Source organism: Leptopilina heterotoma, unplaced genomic scaffold (assembly GCF_015476425.1).
Source record: "Leptopilina heterotoma isolate Lh14 unplaced genomic scaffold, ASM1547642v1 Lhet_15, whole genome shotgun sequence".
Taxonomy (NCBI): domain Eukaryota; kingdom Metazoa; phylum Arthropoda; class Insecta; order Hymenoptera; family Figitidae; genus Leptopilina; species Leptopilina heterotoma.
This window is the reverse complement of record NW_025110867.1, coordinates 2,843,679-2,863,032: the sequence shown is the minus strand read 5'-3', so window position 1 is coordinate 2,863,032 and position 19,354 is coordinate 2,843,679. Positions and strand designations below refer to the sequence as shown.

General features: G+C 28.5%; 1 protein-coding gene across 4 annotated transcripts in view; it reads left to right on the top strand.

Moving 5' to 3' along the window:
- Positions 1–19,354, top strand: part of LOC122498471 (teneurin-a) — a 917,080-nt gene that overhangs the window by 350,965 nt on the left and 546,761 nt on the right. For all 4 annotated transcript variants that reach the window (XM_043606207.1, XM_043606206.1, XM_043606204.1 and 1 more), the window contains exon 4: positions 1,673–1,912. In XM_043606207.1, coding sequence (XP_043462142.1) covers positions 1,684–1,912 — 229 coding nt within the window. In that variant the 5' untranslated portion in view covers positions 1,673–1,683. The remainder of the gene's footprint in view (positions 1–1,672; positions 1,913–19,354) is intronic.

The window sequence follows — 19,354 nt, the reverse complement described above, 5'->3', positions numbered from 1 at the left end:
TTAATTTTTTTGAAAAAGTTTAATTGAATAATAATTTATGTTATTGATTTAAAGTAGAATTTTAGTTAAAAATTATAGAAAATGTTGATTGAATTGAAATGATACAAATAATTTTGAAGAAATTACAGTAAGTCGAGTCGAAGACTCGGAGTGATCCATTTCTTTATGTTTTATAATAATATTCTTATGAGTTGTTCAATTTGAATTTGATTTTTTTGAACACCTTAATTCCAATAAAAAAAATGATTAAATATTTATTTTAAATAAAACTATTAATGTTTTTGAATAATTTTACTTTTGAAGTAATTTGTCAATAAATTTAATAGAACATTTTTTTTAATATCTAATAATTTTTAGAGTGAATTAGAATATTTTTTAGGGTCAGGGAAAAAGTCAAAGTTGTGTTTGGAAATCAGGGAAAAATGAAGTTAAATTTTTGTGGCAACCCTGTATAAATAAATTATATTTTTATCTTTATCTAACCAATTTTTATGGTCCCTTAAAAGTCCCCTATTTTTTAATTTTCAGTCCTCTATTTCCCCTAAAATTTCTTTTTAGGGGCATTGTGAAGCCTGATTATCAAAAACGCGTTTTTCCCTAAGAACAATTAAAATATTGTCATCATGAAACTCGGATTTACAAGTTTCTATTTTTGACGAAAAGAAAGAGTAAAAAGAAGGTAAAAATTAAATTGTATTTTAGATATTTCCAATGTAGTTATAGAACCGTCGGAAATTATTGGTACGGCTCCACGCACATAGCTCAAAAACATACCAATCTTTAAATCACGATTTTTCTGTAAATAACAAATGTCAAAAAATTAAACAAATTCACCATTCGAAAGCTTATAATATTCTACGTTAAATGATAAACATTTGAAAATTTTAATAAATTACACAAAAATTTTAGCAATCAATAAATTATTTTAAAAAATTGAAAAATGAAAATTTTCTTTACAATTTTCTTAACTTTTGCATAATTTTTAAAAATTGTATACAAAATTTAAAACTTATATAGATGTCCTCGTTTGAGTTTCAACTTTAATTTAAGACCAAAAAAGGTAAAAATTCTTATTCGGTTCGCGAGATATCATTATAAATGTCAGATCATATTTTTGGACAAATGCATTGAAATAATCAATTTTGTACGGTTTTTGACTAAAAATTCTTCTGACATTTATAATGATATCTCGCGAACCGAATAAGATTTTTTACCTTTTTTGGTCTTAAATTAAAGATGAGACATGAAGGATGACAGTTATATAAGTTTTTAATTTTGACAACAATTTTTAAAAATATGCAGGAGTTTAAAAAATTGTAAAAAGAATTTTCTTTTTAAAATTTTTTTTTAAATTTGTCGATGGCTAAAATCTTTGTGTTATTTATTCAAATTTTCAAATGTATATCCTTTAACTTAGAATATTATAATCTTTCAAATGGTATGTTTGTTAATTTTCTAAAATTTGGTTTTACAGAAAAATCGTGATTTACAGATTCTCCAGAAGAAATATTAATTGTTGTTGAACATTTTTGGTCGGTTGATAATTAAATACCTCTAATTAAATAAATTCATGATTTACATAATATAAATTACTATCAATCAAGATAAATTAAATAAATAATCTTTTATATTGTATTCGAAATTAGAATTTTTTGAATTTAAAATATTGCAGATGCATCAGTGATGGACGGAGAGGGAACTTTAGGCCGTGGGCACACAAATGGGGGCCGTGGACTGCGCCGTCAACGGTCCCTAGAATGGCGAGAAAGGCGCGGTTATGGGGGCAATGCCCACTCAAGTAGTGATGACGAGGACAACACTCGTCATGGCGTTGGGCCCACTTCTTCAGCCACCAGAGGCGCTCGAAGTCCTGGCCAAGTTCTCGCTTCGCTATTGGCCCAGCAATATAACGGTGAGTTATAATTTAAATTTCCCTTTAATTCTAATCTAACTCGCATTTCCTTAGTACATCATGAAGAAATTTTTTATCCACTATGGAAAAAGAACCTAGAAACAGACATTCAATAGTTATACATTTTTTTCCCCCTGAAAATATTGTGTATCTAACAAAATTCCATTAGCGTGCTTTTTCAAGACTCAACTCGAGTATGATCGTAAAAGTCCTTTAAAAATTTCATGTCTTCGTCCTTTATTCAAACAGATGGATAAGATAAGCTCCACCGGATGGAGCTTATAAGAAACGAAGCGAAGGAAACTTTTCAATTTCTCTTATTTTTAGGAACTGTCAAGACATTCGATAATCACTCGTGACAGCACATTGGACGTCGATATATCGACGATCATAAGAGAGCACACACGAGGCAAAACTTTCATTTCCTTCTTTTCTTTTTTTTCTTAAGCTTTGAACTGGCTAGTTCGAAATCGGACTCCTTCTTCTGACGAACTCCCTTCCCTCTCGTCTCCTTCGGCAATAACCGAGAGTTTCCCGCGAAGCTCGTCCATCATATTCCATCAAACGCTTAGCAACTTTCTCTCTCCCTCATACCATTCTATTACCCCCCTTGAAATCCCTTCATACAGAAGGTGCTAACTAAAGCACTAGATATTTCTAAATTAGTTTTGCCGCTCCTCATATTGCTTTGGCATGTGACGAAACACTTGATTGAGCTTTTCCTGATCACTTTGCTTTTGCAGTTTTTATTTTCTTTCAAAAACTTAACAACATTAAATAGCAATTAGTTTGTTTCCAATTGGGTTCAAATATTTATCAGACATTTGCTTTTCAGCAGAGTGTAACAAAAGTTTCCTTCGGTTTGCAAAAACATTTATGTACCACTTAAGAATGAATAATTTTCCAAGAATTATCATGAAGAAGTTACACTAGGACCAACTACTGATAATTTTGATTCGATTGCTTATATGAAAAGTTAGCCTAAGCTTTAGGTGACATTATTCAAAGTGGTATCGGATTAATTATGCTAATCAAGAATGGTCATGGAGAAGTTACACTGGTTAACTACTTATGATTTTGATTCGATTGCCTATGAAAAGTTAGCCTAAGCTTTAGGTGACTTTTGATTCAAAGTGGTATTTTATATTTAGCAAAAGTTTTAGAAAAACATTAATCATTAACCCAGTATTCAACCACAAAACTCTTAACTTTAAAAAACAATTTGTTCCACATATCTATTTGTATAGAACTAGTTATTCACATCTTTACTAAGAAATATTTGTTTTGTTACATTTAAAACCATTTCCAATTATCAAAAGCAAAAATAGTGGTTCATAACTGAAAAAAAAATCTCGAGTAATATCAGTTTCATATAGATATGATTAACTCTGCTTCTATGTAGTATATGTCTGGTTCTTCGTTGCGGAGAAATGAATCGACTCATGACAGGAGAACTCTACCCCGTGTCTGTCTGAGTTTGTTCCACTTCAGTGGGCACCGATCATCCCACTCAAAATCCCTAGCAATTCCCGTTCCCTCACTGTTTCTTTCTCGTCCCCAAGTTCCACTTGCCGATTTCCATCCCAATTTCAACTCCCTCAGTTTCAAACTGGCATGTGAACAGTGTCGCCATATCCAAAATCGAAACAAGACCAGACTGTATATATTTCCACACCTCACCGAAAACCTTAGTATCTATTTCATGAGAATTTCAACGTCTCCGAGAATAATCAAGGTCGTCTGTTAAACTGTCGCCAACTTCCATTGGACAATTAGTCTAAGTAACATATCCTCCAAAACACTTCAAAGTCTAATGAGAAATTCCTTTGGTAAAAAGTATTTTAAAGAAAAAATATTGTTTCATCACCCAAGTTTATTGATCCTAAAATTTTTCACCCATCAAAATTAGTATGAAAGTTAAATTCAATCGATGACAAATGACGTTAACAAAATGTTTCATTAGGTGAATTGGCATACGTGGTAAATAAAATTTTATTCGTTAACAATGCATCATCATCGTGAGATTGTGAATTCGTCCCATTTAGAGAACTATAAACGTCCGTGGTAAATACGAATAATGTGAAATAATGATGTTGATTCTCTGTCGACGTGAAAATTATCAAAAGATACATAGGAAACGTTGTCACATGACGATGAATTATAGCTTTCAGGAAAATTCAAAACTGAAAGTTTATGTTATTCCAAATTTACAATATTCCAGACAAATGCATTAATGATTCGCATAATGCAGTTTAGAATTTAGCAAAAGGTTTACTCAATAATTTACTAGTTTTTAGAAATGAGAAACTACAGTGGTATAACAATAGTTCAACGAAACCGAGGAATACCTTGTGTATAATCTTTTCATAGCTGAGTGACATAATCTATTCTTTAAAGAATGAGAGCAACGAAATGAAAATAAAGTTCATACGGGTTTATTCATTTCTATATAGTTGATGAAAAAGATATTTTCATTCAGTGAGACATTTTTAAATTATTTTGAACAATTTTTTATAATAAAAACTTTTTTTTTTTTTACTGGGAAAGTATCAACGTATTACCAAGAGAAGGTTTTGTCAACGTCAGTCTTCAAGCTGAAGAAGAACATCTTTGCTCTCATTGCGAATTTACTTTCGTGTCGACTTGTCTCGGAGAAATCTCTAGAATCCACCCTTAAGCAGGTACACTGATCCGATGCTCTTTCGAGGACGGTAGGTTAGTCGAAAATACGGACTGACACAAGGAAAGCCAAGGGAAGAGGGTGGACTTTCTCAATCCCCCAAACTCCCTCGAATCAGAAGCTTTGAGTGCGTTCCACGCTAACGTCACTTAGTGTGGAACTTGGCAACTCTTAGCACTTACCACTTTCCAGAATCCGCACAAAATCCCTTAAAGCAACTCACAAGATCTAATTTCTCAAGTATCGCTGATCTAAATTACAATAACGATTATCATCCGCTTTGATGACGACAATTCCACTTTATAAATTATGACCCAGTATTTAACCTCTGTCACATTTTGAACTGAAATAAAAGTTAATTTTAACTTAAATGATTAGTTAATAAATTTTATTTTTCTGTGATGGTTTTATGCTGCGATATTTTGCAACCTTTGAAAAAGCATATATTCGGATGTGAATCTCAAATATTCGAGAGCACCAGGAAGACAAAAACTTTTATCTGTGGTGTAAGGTCGAAGAAATGACGTTGTCTAGCGAAAACAGAGAATGCAATAGATTTCTCTCGAATTGTTTTCGGGCCAGTCAAAGTGAAAGGTCGGGAGTTCAAGTGTCGATGTAAATTAGATAAAACACCCCTTAGCCTAAGAGTGACCGAATTATTGATTTCTCGTTGAATTCGAAGGTAATGCAGTCCTTAGAAAAATAGAAATGTGCCTCGCAGTAGAAATTATCTCCTTGAATGAACTTGACTATGACGAGACTTGAAGAATGCACTTTGTACTTGAAAAGATTTTTTGGACTGGAGTCGAAGAGCAAATTCGATGACAGTAGTCTGAAAATTTATTTCTGTGTAATATCTCCTTAAAATATGTTGATAGTTTGATTCTACTTACAGTGGGACAAACAGTGAATGAATTACAAATTATCATTCATCCACTTGTATAATAATTTGTATCGAATTAATAATAATTTTTATCGTTAACAGTATACTTTGAATATGTTATGAAGGAGATATTATACTGCCATATCTCGGTTGAACTGTTGCATTAATCCGCACTATTAAATTAGGATTCCACTTAAACCCAAGATGGCATGTCGCGTTATGCGAAGTACAGGGCCTACATAACCATAAGTGTATATATACATAGTTCTGTGGGTCTGTCTCTGGTGCAACGGGTGCCCTCAGCCACAACATGGTCCAAATGTGAGGGTTCATGGAACTCACGCACACAAATTCTAGTGTGCACACTCACATTCAATATACCAAGATACACTCCTCGAGTGGTAAACCTGGTATCAATGTGCACGCCACCCGCTCATATTGCTAATAAATTTTGCCGACAGATTCTATACGACCTATCTTACACGCGCGCACAATGTCTTCCTATAACACCACGTCGGCAAATTGCTAACGCAACCCAAGTGAAACAGTATAAAGCCTGTCGGGTATTCCTCACTGGAGTAAGCGATTTTACTTCAAGTGTATTGAAACTCAAATCGTCGACTTATGAACACTATTGGAGATAGGAGAAGACGGCAAATTTTCCCTCCAACTTGGCAAAAGTTGATGTGTTTTGGTAAGAATCAAAATTATTATTACTTGGTCTTTTAATTTTGTTGGTGTCCTTAGAAAAAAATTTGTTTATAATGATATGTTGAAGTTTTCTGATGCTTCAACGTACGTTCTGATAAAAAAGAGTCCCATTAAAGAACTCCTAAGAGACACATAAGGGATTCTTAAATACCTAAACGAAAATTAATTTCTTGATTAAAAAATATCTCAATCAACGGACCTTCACTGACACTGTTGGCTAAAGCGTATGGACTTCCAAAAATACTTAAGAAACATGTTTCACTTCGTCCAGTCATCATTAATAAATAGACCCACTCAGCTTCTTGATAAAATCTCTTGTGAATTAGTCAAATTAGAGTATAGATCGACGTATACGCTCTATAACCATAATTGTAAAATTGCATTCTGCGACATTATCGATTTCACTAAATATGTATTTAACAACACATATTACTCTCTTGATGGAAAGTTTTACAGACGTATGGTTTTGTCTGACTTCTTCAGAAAAACTTATTCATTATTTTTCAAATCATCCAATCCAACAAAAAAAGTATATTGTGTACAATTTAATTGACCGAGTGATTTGTTTACAATTTTCTAGCTCATTCATTAAATAGTTACTTTTATTTTAATACTATTATATTATATTATTATTTTTTTCTTAAGATTCTTCGAATCCTTATGTTTAGACCTATTGGTGAATGCTCCACAATGTCATTTAATTATACGCTATTAAGTTACACTAATAACGTCGCTTATATGCATAAGGAGAGGTTTCACCCTAATGCATGTTCTATTACATTAGTTGGTATTTAAAACTCCCCTTCTGGTAGCCGTTTCTCCTTGTCCGTTATGTTATTAACATTGTCATTTAGGAAATTAATTTAAATTCAACACAACTAGTTATTTTGATCTTTTAATTTCAAGGCAAAAACAGTTAAGTCGATTTGTGAAAACTATAAAATTATTTTAAATTAACGGTGGTAGGATCGACGACTTGGTATTGTGATTGTTTGTCAACTTTAATATCAATAATAATATAAAGATTTCTAATTTATTACCATAATTGTTAGCAAATTATTAGTAATACAATAAGTTTTACCAGATTTCATCTATTAATTACTATATAATTTTTATTCATCATCTAGTATGAACATCTTTGCTTTAATATTGCATTGTAGAACATGATATTATCTTTCTCAAGAAAAATTTGTATCCAATTCATGAATGTGAAAATATTTCACCGGAGAAGAAAAATTCCTTACAGTCTTTCAAGACAGAAATAATATAAATTCATAAATGTATCTGTATTTTTTTTTAAACTCGCGACGACATAATAATACCTTTGTAAGGTCTATAACTGATCATCTCGTTGGAAATAAAGGCCGGAAATATAGCATAAAGCATATTCTCGAGCTATACACATGTTCCTTTTCGCAGAGTGTACCTCTCGGTACGCGAGGCCACTTAATAATGCACATGCAGAATGCCCCCGGTCCCGAAGTACCGTGTATAAGTCATGATTAATATTTCAGATGTCGACCATGGTGTAGGGTCAAAAGGTACCATTGCTAAAGGAAGAGAAGGGGGGAGGAAGGGAGATGGAAGAGAGGAGAAAAGGGTGTACCGAGAATTGCAAAAGCGTAGGAGGTGTCCGCTATATAAGGTTCCCTATGTCCAGGCACGTTAATTATTCGCAAAGGAAATTAATGCGCCCCGTGCAATAATTTATATCGGCTACACGAAACGAATGGCAGGAAATGTTGAAAATTATTCAGGATCTCCGCGCCTCATAACTCGTAATTCCATTGCTGATGTTTTACGTCGTATAATACAAAATTGGGTTATCTGTCTTTTTTTTTCTATGGCGGGAGGAGAGAGTGTCCACATCGTATGGAAGATTTAACCTTATTTTGTCTGTCTTTTTTAATTTAGAATTTGATATTTTTTGTTTTGTGCCACGTGCCGCACGTCCTTTATAATTATTGTTAAAGTATTTTTAATTTTATTTTTGCAAGAATTTTATTAAAAAATGGCGTACAAAATATTTATAAAGTACTTTAAATTTTTTAAATATTTGCAAAAAATACAAGTCACCTCGTGAGGAATATAACGGGAGAGTTTGGAAAAAAGTTTAAGCATGAATATTTTATTTTAACAGTAATGCACATACACGGAAATTGAACTGACATGAACAAATCTTATCTCTAATGCAATGACAACTTGGAAAATAGAAATCTTTGTCTAGGGAACTTTTGACTTGATAGACTCGCATTTATATACCGATGGGATGAAATTGTGATGGGCGATTTGTCTCAAAAGTTTTGTAAAATGAATTGTCGACGCTGTAATAAACGCTATGAATTTATATAAAATTATTTCAAGAATTTACTAAATTAAAAATTGTCCACAACAGTCGATCATTAACAATTTATATATTTTCATTTGCAATTTAGTATCATTCTAGCAAATTTGAAAACAGAAAGGATGAGCTCATTAATGACACTCAGGATTCATATGCGGAACGCATAAATGCAAAACAGGAAAGCGTCATACCCCAACGCCTTCTTTTGGTAGTGAATCCCAAGTCAACTACTTATTAAATTAGAGATTTCTGTTATTCGCAGTCGGTAATTATCCGCGGTCGATAAAACAGAACACCAATTTTTACGTAGGCACAGCAACTTCTGACCAAGTCTTCAATTCCAGATGACCGTTGCCAGTCTTTAGACGGGACCATAACAGAAAATAGTTTTCGTCTTTTTGGTGCTCTTGAATATTCGGGAATCACATCTAAATTAATTTACTTTTATATTACTTTGTACAATTTTCATTTACTTAGAATTACCTTAAAACTCTTTGGTTTAAAAATAATTAAAACAGTTACTAAAGAACTGAAGTTCTTCCTTAATTTTAACGATTTTGTTAAATTATTAAGAGTAATTATTATTATTATTGTTTTTAAGAATAACCTGGTGTTGGGTAATTTATATATATATAAGCGTATATATTTTTGTTCTACATAAAGATAAACCATATAACTTTTGAATCTAAGTTGCAGTTACAAAACATGGCAAAAGAGAGAGTTTCCGGTTTAACTTGTAATACTTGAGGATATGTGTGTGTGCTGCATCGGATGTGTATCAAAACTTTTTATTAAAACATCAAATTATGGCGAAGAAAGAAGCTTTCTGAAAATGCAATACGTTTTACTGCGTTTTGTGTCGTAACCGCGTTACAATACTAAGGAATTTCAAAGTACGACTATAAATTTCGTCGACTTTAATCAAAATTTTCAAAAGTCATTAAAATCACTATGGAAAAAAATATCTTTTCAACTTTTTTCTATATTTATTATTTTCTTTGCAATTTAAGAGAGAATATTTCGAGGAAAAAAGAAGAAGCAAATTTCAAATTAAATAAAAATTTGTCAATATAGGTATTCTTTAGCATTTTAAAAAGATGTTATTCTAATTTTTATCCCAAAAAATAGCTTAATTTCCAAATCATAGTTGACATTTGACCCCGTTAATTTTTAATTCATATCACTTTGTCGAGAATTTTGTTGTTTGCGATCATATTGCGTGGCGGGAAGTAACGTCTTTTGTTTAACATCCGAAGAAGGTGAAATCTTGCATTACCTGTTCGAGAAATATATTATGCATTTACTTTAGAAATATAATATGCATACGGTTACGTGAATGGAATGTTATAGCGTTTATGCACCCGTTTCAACATTTCCATTGTACTCGCGTCTCGCGCATTTACTCCTCTCCTACACTGCACCCCAATCCCTATTTCCACGTACCAATGTGTGCAACGAAGCATTCTCAAATTTCAAAACACAATTAAGACCATCGCAATACATATACTGCAAAAATGCCTTTGCGTTCTACTTTTCTCCCCCAACATTCACGATGCATCCTCTCTTTTTCTAGTAGAATGTTTATTTTTGCCCTTTAAGCCAAATGAAGTCTTTGCTATGGAAGCATTCAAAAGAGCAACACACGCGTTTTATGCAATTGAAGATATTTAAATTAAATTCGTAACAACAAGGTTAATTGTTATGTGTTTATATATTTATATTTATTTCTATTTTACGAGCGAAGTGAAGAATCTGCATATATGTTTGGAGAAATAGTACCTGGAGCCTGCGCAATGTAGTCGCGCACAGCTCGCAGGGAGAAAGAGAATGACGACTGCGCATGCAAGCCGCGCCGACCTCTACTCCCCACCACTCGCTCTCGTCGTGCTGACTCAGCTTTATAACTCCCTCCCCCAGTCTTTTCAGTCAGTTCGTTTCCAGACTTGTCTTGAGGTGCACCTCCGGCTAACAGGAATTGAATTTTAATAAATTCAAGGGGAATATTATTTTTCACATGCACGATAAAGAAAAATATCGGTAACAGCTAAATAATTAATCAAACTTGAAGATTTTGTCATGCTGATTAAAACTAATTTCTTGTAGATTAAAAAAAAATATTTTCAATAAAAAGACATTAAAGAAAATTTACTTTTGAGTAATTTAAAAAAAATCATTTTATTTTTAATCTTTAAAAATAGTCAATTTAAAATGAGAGTCAAAATTCCTTAAGTCTAACAGCAAAATTTCAAATTAATCGTATTCTATTGAAAACACGTAAAATGTAGACTTCATTATGAGTTTATTTAACAGTTTAAGGGATTTTTTAAAAGATTAAAATTCCTCTGAGTTATAAACAATGAAAGTTTTTTTACAATGCTTAATTAAAAAATTCATATCTCGTAATAGAATCAATCGATTTTAATGAACCTGGCAGTTTTGTAAACCTTCAATATTACAGATTTATTTGAAAACATAAATAAAATTGTTAAAAATTACTAATATATATTTATAATGAGTAACAAATATCTTACTTAAAAAATATAGAATTTCCAAACAATGTATATGAGAATGATTTAAAAAAAATTATCTTAAAAGAATATCAAATGCACCTCATTATTTATTTATTACTACTGGAAATTATTAAAAATTACTCTGTATTTTATTTTTAATGAAAATATTCCAATGAAAATAAAATTTTAACGAACGTTGAAATTGTTGCACACATTTATTTTTCAGTATTCTAATGATAAAGAATTTAACGCATACTAATAGAAGCATATATGATTAAAAAATTAATTAACAATTATAAACTCACAAGCAGAGACTTTAAAGCTTTTTTCTCAATTATCCTGAAATTAAAATTCTACCGTCTTTTGTTTTTTCGTAAAAAAAATCTGGAAAAAAAAATTTCCGCGAATTGACAACTTACTGACGAAATTTAACTTTCGTTTAATTCGTTGCTTGGTAACAATAATATTATTAAAAAATAGCAAACATGCAATTGTCAATTTTTTTGTTCAGTTTTATCAAGACAATAGAGAGATATAGAAGTCTTTATTAATAAGTAAAATTTAATTATTATAAATAATATAATTTGTTTCACATTTGAATAAGTCCTGTCATCATTAATATTATTTTAAAGTAAAATTTTTGTTCTCAAAATTAAATTTTTTTTTTAAAATCTTTATATTGAATGACATTTAATTTAATGAAAAGTTGTAAAGATTAATTTTCTAAATTTTATTTAGGCCCCATAAAGTCCTTGTTTAAAAAATTTGTTATAATTCAACGAAGAATTTGAATAATTAAATTCCTACAATCTAAGTATTTTAAATCAGTTTATATATTTGAGGAGTAAGTTTTCAAAATCTGATAAATTCAAATTTTGTCATTTCAAGAAATTTAAATAAATGACAATTCTCACATAACCATTAAAATTAACTTTAATGTAGAAAAATTGTAATAAACTATTTATTTTCGAATATTTTTTCTGTTATCCGGACAAGAAGTCCAAAAAAAAGTCCAAACCAAAAAATCCAATGTAAATGAAATCCAAAAAAGTGAAAAAAAATAGTTTCACTTTGGACTTATTTTTTGAATTTTTTTTCCTGGTCAAAAAGTCCAATGAAATTAAAAATTGAGAAATAAAAATTTAATTGGTTGCCTTGAATGAAATTGTCCTTTTTTTTTAGTAATGACTGTCCGATGACTGTAAATCGGAAGTGGGTAAACTTCACATTTTAAATTTCTGAAAATAATTAAATCAATCGAGCAATGTAATAATTGGAATTATATTGAAAAAAATAATTGAATTTTTGTAAATAATTTTATGAAAATTTGTTGAAAATAATTGTATTTCTTGAAATAATTGTTTTAAAAATTTTATGGAATAATTGGAATTTTTCTAGAAATTTTTTTATTTATGAAAATAATAGAATTTTTGTGAAGAATTTTTTTATTTTTGAAAATAATTGAACTTTTTGTGTAGAATTTTAATATTTATGTAAATAATTAAAATCTTTCGATTTTAACATTTAGAATTTCGATTTTATAGCGTAAAAAGTAAAAACGTGACCTTTTCACATGTTTCATTATTTATATTTGATGTTTTTATTTATTTCGGATTTTTTTACTTTGGACATTTTTATTTTGTATTTTTTGTATTTTGGACTTTTTTTCTTGGTTTATTCGATCTGGAATTTTTGTCCTGTAATAATTTTTTCTATTTAAAACGCTCTGTTTGTAATTAAAGTCTATTTTAATAAGTAATCTTCAAAATTATATTCATATTCAATTATTATCTAAAATTAATTTTTAAATCAATTTTTATTAGAAAATTCTACGAGAATTCAATTATTTAAATACAAAAGTAAATTATTTATTGAATAATTAAGTGTTTCCTAAAATTTAGTTTCTATGCAGAATTTTATTAACAAATTTTTAAACAATTGAATTCTTTCGACAAATTTTAATAAAATTTTTTAGAATAATAATTACATTTTTCAAGGAATTTAATTAAAATTGTATTTTGACCAAATTTTTTTTTTCAATTTTGAACATAATTGAATTTTGGGATAAGAATTTTATTACTTTTGAAAGTATAATTGAATTTCTGCAATCATTTGTATCTTCTTTTAAAATTCAATTTTTTTAGTGTTTTTAACTAAAATTTTCCCATAAATTCATTATTTTTAATAATTAATTAAATATATTTAAAAATATATTTACAAATTTAACTAATTTTAGAAGATTTTGAATTATTAAAATTTTTCAAAAATTTAAGTTCTTTAAAAGTTCTAATTAAATTCATTCAAAATTGAAATTTTTTAAAATTTCAAATTGAAACCGTTTGAATTTCTTTTTTATATGAAAATCGTAAACGCAACTGTAAAATGTAATTAATTTTGAAATATTTAAGTAAAATTATTTATTAAATAATTTATAAGTCATTATTTTATGATAGTTGTTCAAGATTTAAGTTATTTAAGAAGAAATTTATGTCAGAAATTAAAAAAATTGATGGCTTTGTATTAGAATTCGTTGTAATTTTATAGTTTATGAGGCAAACAAAAAAGACAAAAATTCAGAATTTTCTTATGAATTATAAAGAATTAATTTTTTTCAGTACTGTTAATAAAAATCCCTGACTTTTTCCTGAATTCCCTGTGTCAGAATATGATTATTATAGTCATACTAATACTAAAACTATATATTTTAATTCATATTTTATTTTTATGAAAATAAATTTTAATTAAAAATTTTTACGTTTTATTATTTTTAAAATTGTTAATTTTATTTAAAATTAATTAATTTTATTTAGTAATAATATTAAAAATTTTAAAAAAATTCAAACAAAAAAATGAAGTATGAAAAAATTCTATAGAACGAAGAAATAAATAAACAATGTAAGTACAAAGAGCTTAAATGATTCCTTGAACTTTCTATGTATTAGAACTTCTTTACAATATAGATGTATAGCTAAATGGTGAAAATGTGAATCTATATCGCAAAACATTTACCGTTCGCTAATTTACATATTAAAGTAATAAATTACGTTTTGAATTCGCTGCGTTGTTAGAATATCGGAGTTCTATATTTGCAACATCAGAAACTAGCTATCATTCGTTGATTATGGATTATAGTTTATGAACCAAGTTATACTTGCTTGTTTCGATGTATTGTTGGCGCCTACGGTGTATATCGCCATTATAAATCTTGCGTCATACATTCTCCCATATAAGAGAGACTTAACCATATACCCTATAGATATACAATACAGTGACACATTTCCACAATGTTCTTTGTGTTGACACCGAGTGTGTTCTTTCATTCAGCCTGTCCTCGCAAATAAAAAATTACTCCTTTTAAAGAAAACAACTACTCTTTGTAGACATCAATTCTTCAGATACAATTCCTCGCTTTATGAAGAAAAGAGGGAGGTCATATTCTTCGTTGAGAACATCCTTTTTAGAAAGATCTTAACAAAAATCAAGCACTATGTGTCGGGCATGTGCGGCGTGGAAAATATTTTAGAAGAGACATTTGTTGTCTCTCGATGATTACCTTTATTTTTTTTTTTTAAAAAGAAAAAAATATTTATTTGTAAAATGTGAATATGTGTGTTTTCAAATTGTAATGGGGTTTTTTAGAGTCACTGATTTCGAATCTGAACTTAGTTTTTCAAAATTAAAAATGGAGGATCCAATGTGTCGGACAAAGTTTTTTTTAAAAATTGACGTACTTCAGTATAATTTGTATTAAGAGGTTTTTGAGGTTGCTGATTACGAGTTTGAACTTAGTTTTTTAAACTTCAAAATGGCCGATTCAATATGGCGGACAGAATTTTAAAAAATAAACGGATTTTAGTATAAATTGGTATCAAGGGATTCTTAGAGGCGCTGATTATTAATCTAAACTTAGTTTCTTAAAAATAAAAATTGCGGATCCAATATGGCGGACAAAATTTGAAAAAAATTAATATCTGTATCAAACTAACAAATTAATGTTTATATTTTACAGTTCTCGAATTAGGTCTGTAAATTTGCATTAAGTCCGTAAAACTGATTTTTTAAAAAAAACTCCGTGAAGTTCGTCATTTGATTGAGAAAAGACTCAAAATTCGTGAATATTGTATACGATATAATTTGGAGAATTTTAGAGAAATTGCAAATGATTGCACATTGCAGAAATTCAATTATTATCAAAAGTTATAAAATTCTTCGCAGAAATTCAATTATGTTAACAAATTTTTCTAAATTCTTGTCAAATTTTCAATTATTTTTAGAAATAATCAAATTCTTCTCCAAAATTCAAGTATTTTCAAAAATTTTAATAAAATTCTTGGCAAAATTTCAATTATTTACAAAATTTTTCTTCAATTAAATGATTTTTAATATTTATTTATTTATTTAAGAAACATAAGGGGGCATGCCCTTTCGTACAAAAGTACTCCTAAATCTAATATAAACAATAAATTTATTTTACTTAAATCTAGGTTGACACTTTACTGTGTACGTGAACAATATCAATTTCTACTAAATATAATGTTACGCAATGTTGCTGTGAACCTTGTGGCATTAATATTTTCGAAAAGCATTCAATTATTTAAAAAAAATTTAATAAAATTCTACGCAAACCTTTAATGATTTTCATACAATAATAAAAATTGAACAGGAATACAATTATTTATAAATTTTTTATAAATTTCTTCACAATCATTCAAGTATTTTCATAAATATTAACATTTTTAAAAGGATTCAATTATTTTCCAAAACAATAAAATTATTTTTAGTAATTCAATTATTTTCATAAATAATAAAACTCATTGCATAATTTCATTTATTTTTAATACAATTTTCATCAAATTCCTCGAAAAATCTAATTATTCTTAAAAATTTTATTAAAATTCATCAAAAGAATTCGGTTATTTAAAAATTTATTGATGAAATTCTTTATGAGAGTTTAGCAATTATTCAATAAATTGTTTTTTTTGTATTGAATTGAATTCTAGTAAAATTTTTATGATAAAAATTGATTTAAAAATAGATTTAAGTTAAAATTTTAGATAATAATTGAATATTAAAAACATTAGAGCGTTAGTTTTTAGTTAAAATTGTTTCAGTTAAAATTGTAGATTATAATTGAATATGAAAAGCCTCAGAGCGTGAATTTTTAGAAATATTTGAATTTTAAAAAGGTTTCAAATTAAAATCATTGAAAATCTAAATTTTCTCATATTTTGAACAAACAATTCTGCGGATTTAATTTTTTTGAAAAAGTTCAATTAAAAAGTTTTAATTTTCAAGAGTAATAATGTTCTTCGCAAAAATTAAATATTGTTCAAAAATAATAAAAGTCTTCTAAGGGATTCCATTATTTTCACAAATAATAAAATTTTTCTTATGGATTTAATTATTTTCACAAATAATAAAATTCATTAAATCAATTATTTTTAATACAATTTTAACCGAATTCGTCGAAAAATGTAATTATTTCTGAAAATTTTATTAAAATTCGTTGAAAAAATTCAATCATTTAAAAATTTCTTGATAAAATTCTTTATGGGAATTGAATTTTAATAAACATTCAATTATTCAAAAAATTATTTATTTTTGTATTTAAATAATTGAATTTTAATAGAATTTTCTAATAAAAATTAATTTAAAAATGAATTTCAGTTAAAATTTTAGATAATGATTGAATATTAAAAGCAATGTAGCGTAAATTTTAGAAATAATTTAATTTTGAAATTAATTTTTTTTTTTTTAAAGAGACTAATTAAATTTTCTTTGTGTTATTTTAAATTTTTATTTTCTAATATTTATTTAATTGAAGAATTTACGAATAATGGGAATTTCGTAAAATTGAATATTGTAAGCAAATAGATTTGAAAATTGTCAAAGAACTTTTTCGAAAATTTTTTAAAATATTCGATTTAAAGAAGAATTTTAGTTTATAATTTTTTAAATAAATAATAATTGAATTAATAATTATATTATCACTAGATCATGTTTTATAGTTATGAAAATATTAATTTATAGTTTTAAGTAAAATATTCTCTTATTTGATTCGGACTGGTTATTTTTATTAGTAATTGGTCCGTAATTTTTCATTTTTGGTCCGTAAAGTCTGTATTTTTAAATACTTTCACTGGTTCGAGCCCTGAAAGTCGTCCGCCATATTGGATTCGCCATTTTGAATTTTGAAAATTTGTCATCAGATTCGAAATCAGCGAACCAAACAACACCTTCATTGTGAGTTTGAGAAAAAATTATAAACTTTTTATATTCTTGTTTCCATATTGGATCTGCATTCTTACCCTAGTAGAAAAATTTGGTGGCGCTAGCATGGTGCCACTCTCGCGTTCCATTGCGCTGTAGTGGCGCTGAGAGCATTTGAAACACTTTTTTAGTCTAGCGCCTTTCTCGCATTCTGCTCGCAGTGCTAGAATGAACATAACCTCACCTGCCAAAACTTTATTTCGCGATTTAAAAGATGATTCTTATGTCATTTCTTTTGACGAATATAATTAAAAAAATTGTGTACACATAAAAAACATTTACTAATTATCTGCCTGCAATGAAATTTAAACGTATTTGAAGATAAATACACATTTCGTTTAAAGTTATGGTAATAGATTTTAATTCAGAAAACGGTAACCTATTCTTAATCCCAAGCCTAATCAAAATTTTGATCATTATTTGCTGTATAAAATTGTTTTTAAATATGGAAATTTTAAGAATAAATTATTATTAAATTTCCATAAAAAATTATTTATTTCTTCACAGTAACAGTGTCAAAAATAGTTACACATGTTAAACATTGAAATTAAAATTTTTGATATTAACCAATTCTTTTATAATAATAATAATAATAATAATAATAATAATAATTGAAAAAATTAAGTTCCTATTTAAAATCAGTAAATCTTTTCTGTCAGGTCAATTAAAAATAAAAAAAAAATAAATCTAGTTTGAGGTTATGTTTTCTAATTCGAATGGAGAGAAATTAATAATATATTTGATCCATAAAAAAGTATTTATTGTTATTCTTGGTGATAAATCGTTAGATTAATTACTTAAAATATATTTAAAAATTTTCTTGGAGGTTGAATAAGACATTCATATACTAAAAATTCTTTTATAAATAAGTGTATAAATTAACGAATGAACAAGAAATTTATAATGCAATAATAATTTATATTTAAATTTAATACAATTACAAATATATAAATACTTAGAATCCTTTTCTATTATTGTTTTTAAATGCCACAATATTCTACAAGCAAACATTTACTTTTACTTTGAAAATAAAAGCAAACACCTTTGACAGTTTATGCAACAGAAATTTGAGGTTATGTTGCATTCTAGCAAAAAGTGCTCGCGCCATTCAAGGCGCTAGAAGACGTCGGCGAGATAAACTGCCATGCAAATTCCAGTGGTGGCGCTAGCATATATCTAGGCTTCCATTAAATTTTTCTACCTGGGTAATTTAAGAAAGTAACGCGAAAAAAAAATTTAAAGTTGGAGGTCTTGTAATTGGTCCGTAATTTTTAATTTTTGGTCCGTAAAGTCCGTATTTTTAAATACTTTAACTATTTCGAGTCCTGTATTTTAACATCGCAAAGTTTGTTTCAAAATTTATTATCCATCCCGTGGAAAACATTTTTATGTCACTAGCTCTTATTTTTTTTTCTCTTTCACTCTATCGAATTCAAGTGGGTAAAAAAAAGTGTCAAGCTCGAATCTTGGAATATCGGAAGGGGGAATTCGGGAGAATTTACATTAGCGTCATGTTTTTTTTCATTATTTTTCGCGCGCGCGCGAGACTGAAACCAATCTTTTTCGACTTTGATCGTTCGTACAGGAGGAAAAGCTAATTTTCCAGCACAACAAACAGGACACTCCATAGGTACAAGACTCAAAATTATCATTTCAAGGGATGGGAGGAAGGGGAGAAATTCCCATCGCTCCCTGTGTTTTCTGTTGAGAGCCGAAGTAAGAAATACAGAGAAAGAGAGAGAGAGAGAGAGAGAGCGAATTCAAAGACAGGAAGTTGGAAGTTTCTTTTCCCAGTGTATTTTACAGAACGACCTATTGCGGTAGGTCGCGTTGACAATAACGGAAGTTATCGATATGTAATTCGCAGTTTTCAGCAAGATGATGAGAAAAGTTCTTATATGCGCTTCGGCAAAAAAAAAAAATATAGCGGATGTACCTATTCATTATTGCGCGAGGTGGAGTGTATAGCGTTTCGCTATCGTAAAAGCACGAAGGCACTCCCGTACAGACAGAAGCGGACAGAATAAACTTTCTTGCGAGACGA